Raw genomic sequence first — 13,456 nt, 5'->3', positions numbered from 1 at the left:
CAACAGACGATGAGGACAGGGAGGAACAGAGGGAACTCGGGACAACTGGAGACATTTAAGGATGCAGGGACTGACAGAGACAGGGAAGAAGTCTCATCGTGACGAGTACAGTTTACCTTGCCTGGCTGGGCAGCTCTCTGGGTGCTCAGCACCCCCAAAGCTCTGGTCCTAGAATCGCCCCTGACTTTGAGTGAAAAGCTGAATTCACTCTTGCCTTGTGAATCTTACTCATTTGTTTTTCAATTACCACGTAGAATGTCTTCAGTTTTCTATTTTTTATTAAAACGATATGAATTCTCAAACTACTTCAGTAAATTTTACATTTATTTAAAATTTTATTTTCTTCCTCAGTCATATACTGCAATCATAATCATAATCATACAATTGATCTCAATTTTAAATACACGTAGACATTGAGGGCTAGTAGGAGGGACTATGCGCTTACCTGCTGCTCTCTGGCAGGTAGCTCCATGCCCTCCTGGGTTTTAATTGCACCTTAGAACACACATGCATCAACACTACAATGAACGGGTGGAGGGAGGTTTGGAGTCTTCTCTCACCCCCATTCTCTGCGGCCTGCTGGAGCGGGGGGGCTAGGAGGAGTTGGCCGTCCGACTGCGGTCTGGGGTGTGGGGCCTCCCTGCTGCTGCGGAGTCGGGGCGGTCTGCCTCTCCCCACCGCAGGGAAAAGGGTAACACCACCTGGGTCTGGGTGCAGTTCCCCCCTCCAGGGGCAAGGGTACCTAGACCCGGTTCGTAGAGTACGCTTGGGGAGTGTGATCGTGTATACAGCGTCTCTTTATGTCTGTCTCCACGTCGGTTGAGTGTGAAGTGCATATGAGGGTGGGAATGGATGTTTGTGTCTGTGTGTGCCTGTATGTCTGTGTCTATATGTCAAGTTGGGTATCAGACGCCACCTCTCTGGGGACATCTCGGGCCCTCCAAGGTTTGGAGGCCTATCTCCACCCACCACCACTTCCCCTGCCGGTGGCGGACTCCCTCAGGTGTCGGTGCGTTGGTGGTTCTTTGTATCTGGGGGTGGGCGTCCGGGTACACGCCGGCTCACTCCTTGGCGGCCGCTTATTGGGGCTCGCTCGGGCCACTTCGGAGGTGGGGTGCCCACGGCCTCTCGGCCTGGGGCTCGGTCACTCAGGCACAGCTGGCTGCCGGCGGAGCTCACGGGCGCGTCACTGCAACTCCCCCTGGTTTCTGCTCCGCGGCTGCTGAATGAGCCCTCATCTGGGACTCTCCTTAGCTCTTACTGGGACAGTGGCGCGGCTGCCCCTCTGTGGGTCTTCCTTGGTCTCTTGTGTTCTGGGGGCCTCTGGATGTCTGGAGTTTTGATCTCCTCCATACCTGCTTCATACCATAGAGGACAGGGCTGTGGCTCCCCACACTCCCTAGCAGATCATTACATGGAGAAACCTTTGGAATGCAAGCATGCTGATCCACACAGGTATGCACACAGGTGTACACATGGGTATTCACAGACACGGACTACAGCTTTCTTGGCTGCTGCCTCAAAGCACACTGTGCGCTGTCTATCTTGCGTGCTGCACAATATCGTTTATTATTTAGTAACTATTGATATCTACTGCCAGCTAGTTTATTGTGATGGTGCTTTTTTTTCTTATTATGTTGCTCTTTGTTGTTTGCTTTCTCCTCTGTTTTTTTCTCTCCATACAGTTTGTTTGTTTGTTTTTTTTTCTCTCTTCCCCCCCTTCTCACCGTCTCTTCTCCCCTTTGGTTTTCTTTCTTTCTCTCCCTCTCTTTCTTTCATTCTTTCCCCCTGTCCTATCCCACAGTCATGTCTGTCCCGTTTGTAGCAACTGAAAATAAAATAAATTCATAATTATAATAAAGGTCAATCAAATGGACCAATATGGCAAGGCCACGATGATCCACTTGGTAAAATAAATCCGCTTGGCATCTTTCTTGGCCTTAAGACAACAATTCTGATGGCTATAGATCCAAACGGGACAAAAAAATAAAATAAATAAAATAAAATAAAAGAATGTCTTCAGTTTTCTATTTTTTATTAAAACGATATGAATTCTCAAACTACTTCAGTAAATTTTACATTTATTTAAAATTTTATTTTCTTCCTCAGTCATATACTGCAATCATAATTAATACAATTGATCTATTACTACTCTAAATGATTATAATTATTATATTCAATAAAACTATGTTGTGAAATAAATAGGATCGAATACATTTAGACTCACCAGTCTAATCATATTAATCTCTCTATGCAATTTACATAGAAGGCCACATTCAACATATGCATACTAGTTAAATAATGCCACTCAGTTATGTCATAATGACACTTTTCTCCCAGTTTAAGAGATTCTAAAAGGAAGGAAAGATTTTTAAGGACTGGAAAAGAGGTTTGATCTGCTGCTGTTTCTAAAGACAGCCATAATTCAAAGACAGTTTCAGCAACAAGTGAATCTAATTATTTCTTTAAACTGAAATTTGCACTCTTGATGTTTACATTTATTTAACTGTCATAATTCAATAATATAATTTTTATTTAAACAAGGTGATAAAAATGTGTATTTCCAGACTATTGGATGTATCAATTGACTGGTTGAACATCTTACTGGAACAGGTTTCATTGTATTTCTATATTACGTTGACCTCACTGCTGTCATGCTTGAATATCTGAAAAGTGATGATGACTTTAACAGCATTTCTAAACCAAGGGTAAAACAGGGCATAAATTAGTGGGTTTAGACAAGAGTTAAAATAATAGACGATGACCACAATAGAGGCAGATGAATCACTGACTTTGTCTTCTACAACAAGAAAGTAACAATAAAATGGACAGAAACTGGCCAGAAACACAACTACAAGAACCCCCAGAGTCCTGGCTGCTTTCAGCTCAGATTTGTTTGTTTGATTCAGTGAACGCTGAAGTGTAGCTGTAACATGAGAGTGCATGGCACGAGCCTGAGACACAGCCACCACAAATACTCTCATATATAGAACTATGATGATGGAAACTGGTACGATAAAAGATAAAACAAGGTCAATTATGCCAGCAATATCACTGGTGATAAACACACACTCTCCATAACAGGAATTATACCTGCCTGGTTCAATCAGGATATTCTTTGTGCAAAGAGTGCTGTAGAAAGCTGAATAAAACCAACACATACAAACACTAAGTCTTATTTTTGCCACAGAAATTCTACTGGGGTAATGCAGAGGATCACAAATTGCCACATAGCGATCAACTGATATGAGAACTATGTTACTTATTGAAGATGTTACAACAATGTAGCCTAGATATGTATAAAGTGAACACATGGATTCACCAAATACCCAGCAAACTGTGATTCTAAAAATCTCAGCTGGAATTAACAGGAGACCAACAAGAAAGTCTGACACAGCCAGAGAGAGGAGGAGGATGTTACTGGGTGTGTGGAGCTGCCTGCAGGGACACAGAAGAGAAAATAATAATCATTAATCTTTTCATGTCTTAAGTAAGAAAATGATTCATTGATAATGAATTACACAACACAGTTTGTTTAAAATACATGGAGAATATGTCAGATTCACTTCATTCGAACATCAACAAATCATATGACATGAATCATACTCTCAAAGTTTATAAAATTTAAGCTAAAGTTTAAGTCAATCTCTGCCTGAAATGGGAGACTGAGATGATAACAAGAAGATTGAGACCAGCAGTGATCAAAGAGATGCACGACAGCACAATGTTCAGGAGCACGGCTTTGGACCAGTGAAGTGTCGGCTTGATGCAGGAATTGTTGAAGAGATGTGGAAAGCAGAGCTCGGCTCCTTTCTCCATCACCAAACAGCTACGCCTCCCACCGCTCTTTGACCAAGACTTCTCATAGAACTAATTTATCTCTTTCTGCTTTCCCTCCTCCTCATTACCTCTTTCCTTTTCTATTAAATGATGTCCCTCTTTCGCTCTACACAATCTGCCACACTTCAGCTGTTTCACACTTGCTGTGTCATAGACAGTTGATTCATATTTTTACAGTTGTTTGGGACTTGTGATATATATTATTATGTTTTACACTTGAAACTATCTGCGTTATACCTTTGTGTAACATAGATACACAAAGGTTTCATGGCATGGGTTTCCATAGCCTAGAAGATTCAGTAGGCATAATGTGAAGGTGACCAGACACCCTGAGTACACCCTTTCCCTTTGAAGCTGCAACTATGCAGTCATATGTGCCCACTCAGCATTCAGCAAACCTGAGCTTTATCTGAGTTTAGAAGTAAGAAATCAGAGGTTATACAGGTCTTGATGTGTTAAAGGCCTTTGACCAAGATATGTCCTTCAATGTGCATATTAAACAAATATGTTGGACTGCTTTCTTCCAATTGCGCAAAATCTCTAAAATTAGAAATAAGTGAAGCTGGAAAATTAATTCATGCATGTCTTACTTATAGCCTAGACTACTGTAATTCATTACTATCTGGATATCCTAAAAACTGCCTTTAGTCCAAGAAGGCCCAGACGGACAAGTTCAGGGGGCCAACCCGGAGGCGGACAGCGCCGGAGGCCAAAACAGTTCAGTTCCGGGGGCTGACCGTGTGAAAGGCAGCGGCAGTGGGGCAGGTCCGGAGGCCGGCCACGCAGTAGGCAGTGGCGTGGAAACAGTTCTCGGGGCCGACCGTGCGGACGGCAACAGCGGCGTGGAAACAGTTCTGGGGGCCGACAGTGCGGACGGCAACAGCGGCGTGAAAGCAGTTCTGGGGGCCGACCGTGCTCACGACAGCGGTGGCGACAATGCAAGTCCGGAGGCCGGCCACGGTGGCGAAGATGCCCAACATGCAGCCTGGCAGATGACCGACGATGTTGAGGCGGCAGCTGGGGACCAGAAGGTTGCGTGGCCCCCGCAGTACCAGGTGAGAAGGAGGCTGGACCAGACGAGGCAGAAGCAGAGGCTGGACCAGACGAGGCCGAAGCAGAGGCTGGGCCAGGCGAGGCCGAAGCAGAGGCTGGGCCAGGCGAGGCCGAAGCAGATGCTGGACCAGGCGAAGCTGATGAGGATGCTGAAGCTGGACCAGATGAGGCTGATGCGGAGGCTGGACCAAGCGACGTTGAAGCGGATGCGGAGGCTGGACCAAGCGACGTTGAAGCGGATGCGGAGGCTGGACCAAGCGACGTTGAAGCGGATGCGGAGGCTGGACCAGGCGACGTTGAAGCTGGACCAGGCGGAGGCGAAGCTGAAGCTGGACCAGGCGACGGCGTGGGTGAAGCTGAAGCTGGACCAGGCGACGGCGTGGGTGAAGCTGAAGCCAGACCAGGTGAAGCTGAGGCAGAGGCTGGACCAGGCGAAGCTGATGAGGAGACTGCAGCTGGCGAGGATGATGAGACTGCAGCTGGCGAGGATGATGAGTCTTGGGGCTGGACGGGCTCCTCGGGCCCTCCAGCTGACGAGGCAGGAGGCTGGCTAGGTTCTCCTGAACCTCCAGCTGACGAGTCTTGAGGCTGGACGGGCCCCTTGGGCCCTCCAGCTGACGAGTCTTGGGGCTGGACGGGCTCCTCGGGCCCTCCAGCTGACGAGGCAGGAAGCTGGGCGGGCTCCTCGGGCCCTCCAGCTAACGAGGCAGGAAGCTGGGCGGGCTCCTCGGGCCCTCCAGCTGACGAGGCAGGAAGCTGGGCGGGCTCCTCGGGTCCCCCAGCGAAGACAGTCTCAGAACCAGTGGGCACACACAGGACAGAACCGGCAGGTGTGGGGACCTCTGGCAGAGACAGAGCAGAACCGGCAGGTGCGGAGACCTCTGGCAGAGACGGAACAGAACCGGCAGGTGCGGGGACCTCTGGCAGAGACGGAACAGAACCGGCAGGTGCGGGGACCTCTGGCAGAGACAGAACAGAACCAGCAGGCACACGGGCCTCTGGCAGAGACACCGGTAACTGAAACTGCGCAGGGCACTGGCTTTGCCCAGGCAGCGCTGGCACGGTGCAGTTCTTAGCTGGCGTCTTGGCTTCCAGGGGTCCAGAGTCGGCTGAAGGCAGAAACTCAGCCTCTGGGGAGGCCCTGGGGCGAGTAACAGTCTCTAAATTAGCCAGTTTCTGAGAAACTAGAGTGGTTTTAATGGGTTTGTCTCTCCGCTTAAAATGGGTGCTAGGAACGGGATTCAAAATGGGTGGCACAGACACAGCCTCCAGTATAGAGGGAGCGGGTGACCGGACTAATGGAATAGATGCAGGCTGGGCTAATGAACTGGCTAAAGGCTGATGTACTGGTTGAAGTGAGACTGGAGTTGGTGGTGGAGTGGATGAAACACAGTCAGTTACTGTTATGGATGTTTTGAAAATGCCAACTTGTGAGAGGTCAGTTACCACGAAGGTAGGTAAACACCGTGTACTGTCTCTACTCTCACTATGAACAGCCCCAGAAAACACAGTCTCAGAAGCACCAGTGTCCTTAAAACTCACCACAGATGGTCGCACAGGAGTCCCTGAATCCGGCTGTGGGGTGAAGCGCCGGTGGCGCGAACGTTGCTTCCCCACCGCTGACGGCTCCGACAGGCAGGGCAAAACCTCCAGCGGGTCGGGCCGTGAAACCTCCGGTGGGTGAAGCTGAGACGGCTGCTTCGGGATGGTCGTATTCCACTGTTGCTGGGCAAAACCCGCCACTTCCCGAGCTTGCATCGCCTCCCGGGCTTTATGCAGCTCAGAGATTAAATCCGTAAATCCCCTGACCTGGTGGAGATAGGGATTTCCATTCAGAATAGCCTCAATGGCATTTATCCCCACAACCTTCGCTCGTGTGTTGGAGGTGTGGGTTACCCAGTCCACCAGGCGTAGGGCGCGTGTGAGGTCGCTCTCCCCGGTTGAGGCCGCTGGATCCATCTTGTGGTCGCGTCGTACTGTCACGGCTGCACAGCAGTCGTGTGGTGAATTGAGAAAAGGATCCAAGATGCAGGCACTGACTGGGGTGCGAGTGAATGTTTATTTGCAGAGGTGATAAGGTGACAAAAACAGGAGGAGCAGAGCGGGGAGTAAACCAACCTAAACTGGGGAAAACTAAAGAACTTAACTTAAACCAAACACGCACGGGAGGAGGAACAAAATACACAATGAAAGATGGCGGAGAGACGCAGACTGAACAACGGGTTACACAGAATGATGCAGACGGACATGGAGTTAAACAGACGACACAACAGAGAGCACAGGAAAACACAGGGCTTAAATACACGGGGAGTAATCAGGGAATGGGCCAAAGGAGGGAGACACAGCTGGGAGCAATTAGGCTAACGAGACAGGGGAGAGGTAAAACTGAACACACTGACATGAGACATGAACTTTCAGAATAAAACAGGAAACTAACAGACACAGAGAACCAGACAGGACACTGAACTTGACAGGCAGACTCATGAGCAGACACAATAACACCATGGACAGACAGAGAGAACACAGAGAGTGGAAGCAAGCAGGCAAAGAACAGAAACCTAACAAATGGCAAAATCACAACAGAATACACACTCGGAATGAACAAAAGCATAAGGAAACACAAAACACTGAGTCCTCAGACTCAGGACCATGACATCATTAAAGACCATTAAAAGAGAAATATTCTTAACCTGCAAACCACCTGATTAGCAGCAATTGGATTAGAGAGTAAAGCAACTGAAAGTAGACATCCGTGTAAGGTGGTAGAAAGCTGCGGTTGTAGATGTGCTGATTCATTCAGGGGTTAGGTTTCTTATTTAATTTAATAACTGTACAGTACTCTGTTTATAGTAACCATTGTCCTTAATGTAAAAATGTAAATATGTAAGAAAAATTGTGTATGTTTCTGTTCTGTGTCCTGTTTGTTGTATATGTGTCATGAATCGCTGTGTGGCAGGCAAGCAGGAGTGGTGGACCCAAAATGCAGAACTCAGACACGGAAGTGAAACTTAAGGCGCAGCTTTATTGCTGGGAAAAACCTCGTACAAACTAAACTCACCAAAAGAAAACCAAAAGTCAGAACAGAGGAACCAAGGACTGAAACACTGGAAAGAAACACTAAACTGGAGCAGGAGACCAAACACTAGGAACATAGAAGCAGAACACACAGCTAGTTGAGGGTACGACGCGACAATGACACAGAGAAACACAGGGCTTAAATACACAGACGACAGTAATCAAGGGATGAGAGACAGGAGGGGAACACACCTGGGAGAAATCACAGCTGACGAGACAGGGGAAACATAAACTGAGCACACTCACATATGACACAAACCTTCACAATAAAACAGGAAACTCAGACACATGGAACCAGACAAGACATTGAACTAAACAGACAGATTCACAAACAGATGGGGTGACACCATAGACAGAGACAGACTCAAAGGCAGACCAAATATAACACACAGAACTCAAACAATAATAATCATCATCATCATAAACTAGAAAATGATAACTAAAAGCGCTGGGTCACCGACCCAGGACCATGACAATATGTGTCTTTCTGGCTGCTGTTACAACCAAATTTCTCCTTGTGGGACAATTAAAGGATTATTCTATTCTATTCTATTCTAGACTGCACCTAAGACTAAATTCATGCAGCTTAAAGGAAAACCACAATTTCATCATGCATTTGTAAGTACTGACACTGAATAGAGATGGAAAATTTTGTACTAAGCAACAGAGCCAGAACATTGTCATGAAAGAAAAACGAGTTAGACTAAGTGTCCCAAATTTATGACTTGGGTTTGGTTTTAGAGAGTTTGAATCACAGACGGTAAGAGTGTGCCTAGGATCATAAAATACTGCTCACCCATGACTGTGTGGCTCCACACAGCTGCAACACCATCATTTGCAAACAACACCACCAGCATCAGCTGTATTTTAGATCAGCAGTCTCCAACCCCCGGGCCACAGACTGGTACTGGTCTGTAAGCCGTTTGGTAGGGCAGCAGGAACACTCCCACATCATGAAGACCCTGGAAAGGCTCATCCTGGACCAGCTGCGACCCATAGTAAGACCACACCTGGATCCCCTTCAGTTCGCTTATCAGCCTCGTCTCGGAACTGAGGACGCCATCATCTACCTGCTCAATCGTGTCTACACCCATCTGGACCAGCCGGCGAGCACTGTGAGGGTCATGTTTTTTGACTTTTCTAGTGCTTTCAATACCATCAGGCCGACCCTCCTGGGTGATAAGTTAGCAGCGATGCAGGTGGATGCTTCTCTGGTGTCCTGGATTGTTGATTACCTGACAGGAAGACCACAATATGTACGTCTCCCACAATGTGTGTCTGACAAGGTGATCAGCAACACAGGGGCACCACAGGGGACTGTCCTCTCCCCCTTCCTCTTCACCCTCTACACCACAGACTTCAGCCACTGCACAGAGACCTGCCATCTTCAGAAGTTTTTTGATGACTCTGCCGTGGTTGGATGCATCAGCAGGGATGATGAGACAGAGTACCGGGCTGTGGTCGACTCCTTTGTCACGTGGTGTGAGCAGAATCATCTGCAGCTCAACGTGGCAAAGACCAAGGAACTGATCGTGGACTTCAGGAAGACCAGGAAACACTTGACCCCTGTTTCAATCCAGGGGGTCAGTGTTGACATTGTGGGGGACTATAAATACCTTGGAGTACACATTGATAATAAACTGGACTGGGCTAAAAACACCACAGCACTTTACAGGAAGGGCCAGAGTCGTCTCTATTTTTTGAAGCGATTGAGGTCCTTCAACATATGCCAGAAAATGCTCAGGATTTTCTATGAGTCTGTTGTGGCCAGCGCGATCCTCTATGCTGTTGCATGCTGGGGTAGCAGGCTGAGGGTCGCAGATGCCAACAGACTTAATAAACTAATCCGTAAGGCCAGCAATGTTATGGGGATGGAGCTGGACTCCCTCAAGGTGGTGTCGGAGAGGCGGATGCTGTCCAAGATAAAGACAATGTTGGATAACACCTCCCACCCACTCCATGACATGCTGGTCAGTCACAGGAGCACGTTCAGTGAGAGACTGAGATTACCGAAAAGCACCACTGAACGACACAGGAAATCTTTCCTGCCTGTGGCCATCTCCCTGTACAACGCATCCACTTAACACACTGTTTGCTGCTGCAACTACACATGTTTCTTTTCCAGCTATTTATTTATGAGTGACTTATGTATGTATGTATGTATGTATATGTATATATTGTACTATTCTTAGTTAGCGTATTGTCTGTTTTGTCTTAATGTTGGTTTATAATGGAGCACTGTAACAAAAAATAATTTCCCCCAGGGATCAATAAAGTATTCTGATTCTGATTCTGATTCTGATTTGACATTGAGGAAACAGAGGTGGAGAGAGTCACATGCTGCAGGTTCCTGGGGATTAACATTAATGAGGATCTGAGCTGGTCACATCTTATTGATGTGATCACAAAAGCAGTGAGACAGCGGCTCTTCTTTCTGCGGTGGCTGAGGAGGTTTGGCATGGACTAGAGAATACTCACCAACTTCTGTCAATACACCATTGAGCATATTCTATCTGGCAGCAGTGTTGGGGAGTAACGGAATACATATACCGACATTGCGTATTTAAAATACAAAATATGAGTAACTGTATTCTGCTACAATTATCATTTAAAAAGGTGATAATTAGAATACAGTTACTTTGTTGAAATAAATGGATTACACGGCGGTACTTTCCTGTTTTATGTGTTAGGTCATCTTGAAATGACCACAACTATTTTCAGTTGCAGATGATAAAGGATTCAGAAAGTTTATTCATGCAGGCCTATATGACAGAGAATATGCATGTTCTTTTTGTTTTCATATTTTATTTATATTTTATTGTGTTGTGGTTTGCAGTGTTTTGTGTTGTTTCACTTTAAATTTATTTCAAAGGAAAAAGCTGAAAATTTAAATAGTTAAAAGTTGAAATGTAAATAGTTGTTTTTTGTAAATATAACAGGTAAATGAACATTTTTTTTTAATTATTTGAATATATATGAGTGCTTGTGTATAAATACACAAACAATACACATATACTTTCAATTGTGTAATTTAAGTGATCTAGGTAGCTTTGTTTTGGAAGTTCAGTTAACACTAGCAATGTGTTTTGGACTTTGAACTTGTTTTGGAGTTTGTACATGCTTTGTCTCTAGGGGCCACTATATATATTTATATATAAACATATATTAAAAATCATGGTTATTTTACATTAGTAATTCCTTTTGTGCATAACTTTATATTGTTCTTGATAATAAATTAATTAAAGCAACAAAACAACCTGAGGAGCCGAAAGAGCCAGCTCTTTTTGATGAGCAGGGCTGAAAGAGTCAGTTCTCTAAAAAGAGCCAGAATTCCCATCACTAAATAGCACATTCATGTAACTGTAAAAAGAATGACAATATAGTAAGTAATCTAAAGTATTCGAATCAAATCAAATCAAATCAAATCACTTTTTATTGTCACATCACATGTGCAGGCACACTGGCACAGCACATGCGAGTGAAATTCTTGTGTGCGAGCCCCACAAGCAACAGAGATGTGCAAACACAACAACACAAACGAGCAAAATACAAGAATGGCCAACCTGAAACTAATAAATATATGTACAATATATAATAGTGTATGCATTTCTGGATGTGTATACTAAATATTTTCCTGTGTGTGTGTGTGTGTGTGTGTATACACATTTTTACAAATTAAATAGTAAAAAAATAAAATAAAATAATAATAATAATAATAATAATAAAATATATAAAATATACAGAGTTGAATATGTGCAAAACAAGTGGCATTTATATACAGTATGGAGTGCATAATGTTAAAGTTCCAGTAGTGAAGCTGAGGTGTCTGTGACGTGTTCAGCAGTCTGATGGCCTGATGGAAAAAGCTGTCTCTCAGTCTGCTGGTACGGGACCGGATGCTGCAGAACCTCCTTCCTGATGGAAGCAGTCTGAACAGTTTATGGCTGGGGTGACTGGAGTCCTTGATGATCCTCCCCGCTTTCCTCAGGCACCGCTTCCTGTAGATGTCTTGGAGGGAGGGAAGCTCACCTCCAATTATCCGTTCAGAGCACCGCACTACTCGCTGGAGAGCTTTGCAGATGTAGGCGGTGCTGTTGCCATACCAGGTGGTGATGCATCCAGTGAGGATGCTCTCAATGGCACAGCGATAGAAGGTCCTGAGGATGCGGGGGCTCATGCCGAATCTTTTCAGTCTCCTGAGAAAGAAGAGGCGCTGCTGCGCCTTCTTCACTGTTTTGTTTGTGTGTACTGACCACGTAAGATCCTCAGCCAGATGTACTCCAAGGAACCGGAAGCTGCTCATTCTCTCCACAGCAGCGCCGTTGATGGTGATGGGGGTGTGTACTTCTCTGCACCTCCGGAAGTCCACTATCAACTCCTTTGTCTTTGCGACGTTGAGGGTGAGATGGTTGTCTTGACACCAGTGGGTCAGGGCGCTGACCTCCTCCCTGTAGGCCGTCTCATCACCGTTGGTGATAAGACCCACCACTGTAGTGTCGTCCGCAAACTTCACAATGATGTTGGAGCTGTTAGTGGCTGTGCAGTCGTAGGTGTAGAGTGAGTACAGGAGAGGGCTCAGTACACACCCCTGTGGAGCACCAGTGTTCAGTGTGATGGGGGATGAGGTGATGCTGCCCAGTCTGACCACCTGGCGTCTGTCAGACAGGAAGCTAAGGATCCAGCTGCAGAGGGAGCTGCTCAGTCCTAGATCCTGCAGTTTCCTGTCCAGCTTCGAGGGAACGATGGTATTGAATGCTGAGCTGTAATCTACAAACAGCATCCTCACATACGTGTCTCTCTTCTCCAGGTGTGACAGGGCAGTGTGTAGTGTCAGGGCTATGGCATCATCAGTGGACCTGTTGTGGCGGTATGCAAACTGCAGAGGGTCCAGTGAGTCGGGTAGTGCAGAGCAGATGAAGTCCCTGACCAGCTTCTCGAAGCATTTGCTTACGATGGGGGTCAGGGCTACAGGTCGGCAGTCGTTCAATGAGGAGATGGTGGAGGATTTGGGTACAGGGACGATGGTGGCCATTTTGAAGCAGGCTGGGACTACAGACAGAGAGAGGGAAAGGTTGAAGATGTGCGTGAACACTCCAGCCAGCTGAGCCGCGCATGACCTGAGGACGCGGCCGGGAATCCCGTCCGGACCAGTAGCTTTGCGTGCGTTCACCATCCTGAAGCACTTCCGCACATCCTCCTCAGACACAGTGTGCGCACTGACGTCATCCGCGGTGCGCACACTGTCCGGTTTCATGGTGTTCGCTGTGTCGAATCTAGCGTAGAATACGTTTAGATCCTCACACAGAGAGGCCGTGGTCTGCGGTGTGCTGGTTTTCCCTCTAAAGTCTGTGATCGTGTTTAGTCCCTGCCACATACTCCGAGGGTTGTCAAACTGCTGTTCCACCCTGTCCCTGTACTCACGTTTGGCTGCTTTGATCGTCTTCCGGAGTTGGTAATGTGCGTGTTTGTAGTCCGATGTGTTCGCGGA

General features: G+C 46.6%; 1 protein-coding gene across 1 annotated transcript; it reads right to left on the bottom strand.

Annotated features, from left to right (window-relative positions):
- Nucleotides 1-2,627: 2,627 nt before the first annotated feature.
- Nucleotides 2,628-3,822, bottom strand: LOC113007548 (trace amine-associated receptor 13c-like). Its single transcript, XM_026144222.2, has 2 exons — nucleotides 3,653-3,822; nucleotides 2,628-3,438 (listed from the first exon to the last, which is right to left on the bottom strand). The coding sequence occupies exons 1-2, from the start codon at nucleotides 3,817-3,819 to the stop codon at nucleotides 2,628-2,630; spliced, it is 978 nt and encodes a 325-aa protein (XP_026000007.1). The 5' UTR covers nucleotides 3,820-3,822.
- Between the last annotated feature and the right edge of the window lie 9,634 nt (nucleotides 3,823-13,456).

This window comes from Astatotilapia calliptera, chromosome 16 (genome assembly GCF_964374335.1).
Source record: "Astatotilapia calliptera chromosome 16, fAstCal68.1, whole genome shotgun sequence".
In the NCBI taxonomy this organism is placed as follows: Eukaryota; Metazoa; Chordata; class Actinopteri; order Cichliformes; family Cichlidae; genus Astatotilapia; species Astatotilapia calliptera.
The sequence above is the reverse complement of the archived record's forward strand: the minus strand, read 5'-3'. Positions and strand labels throughout refer to the sequence as shown.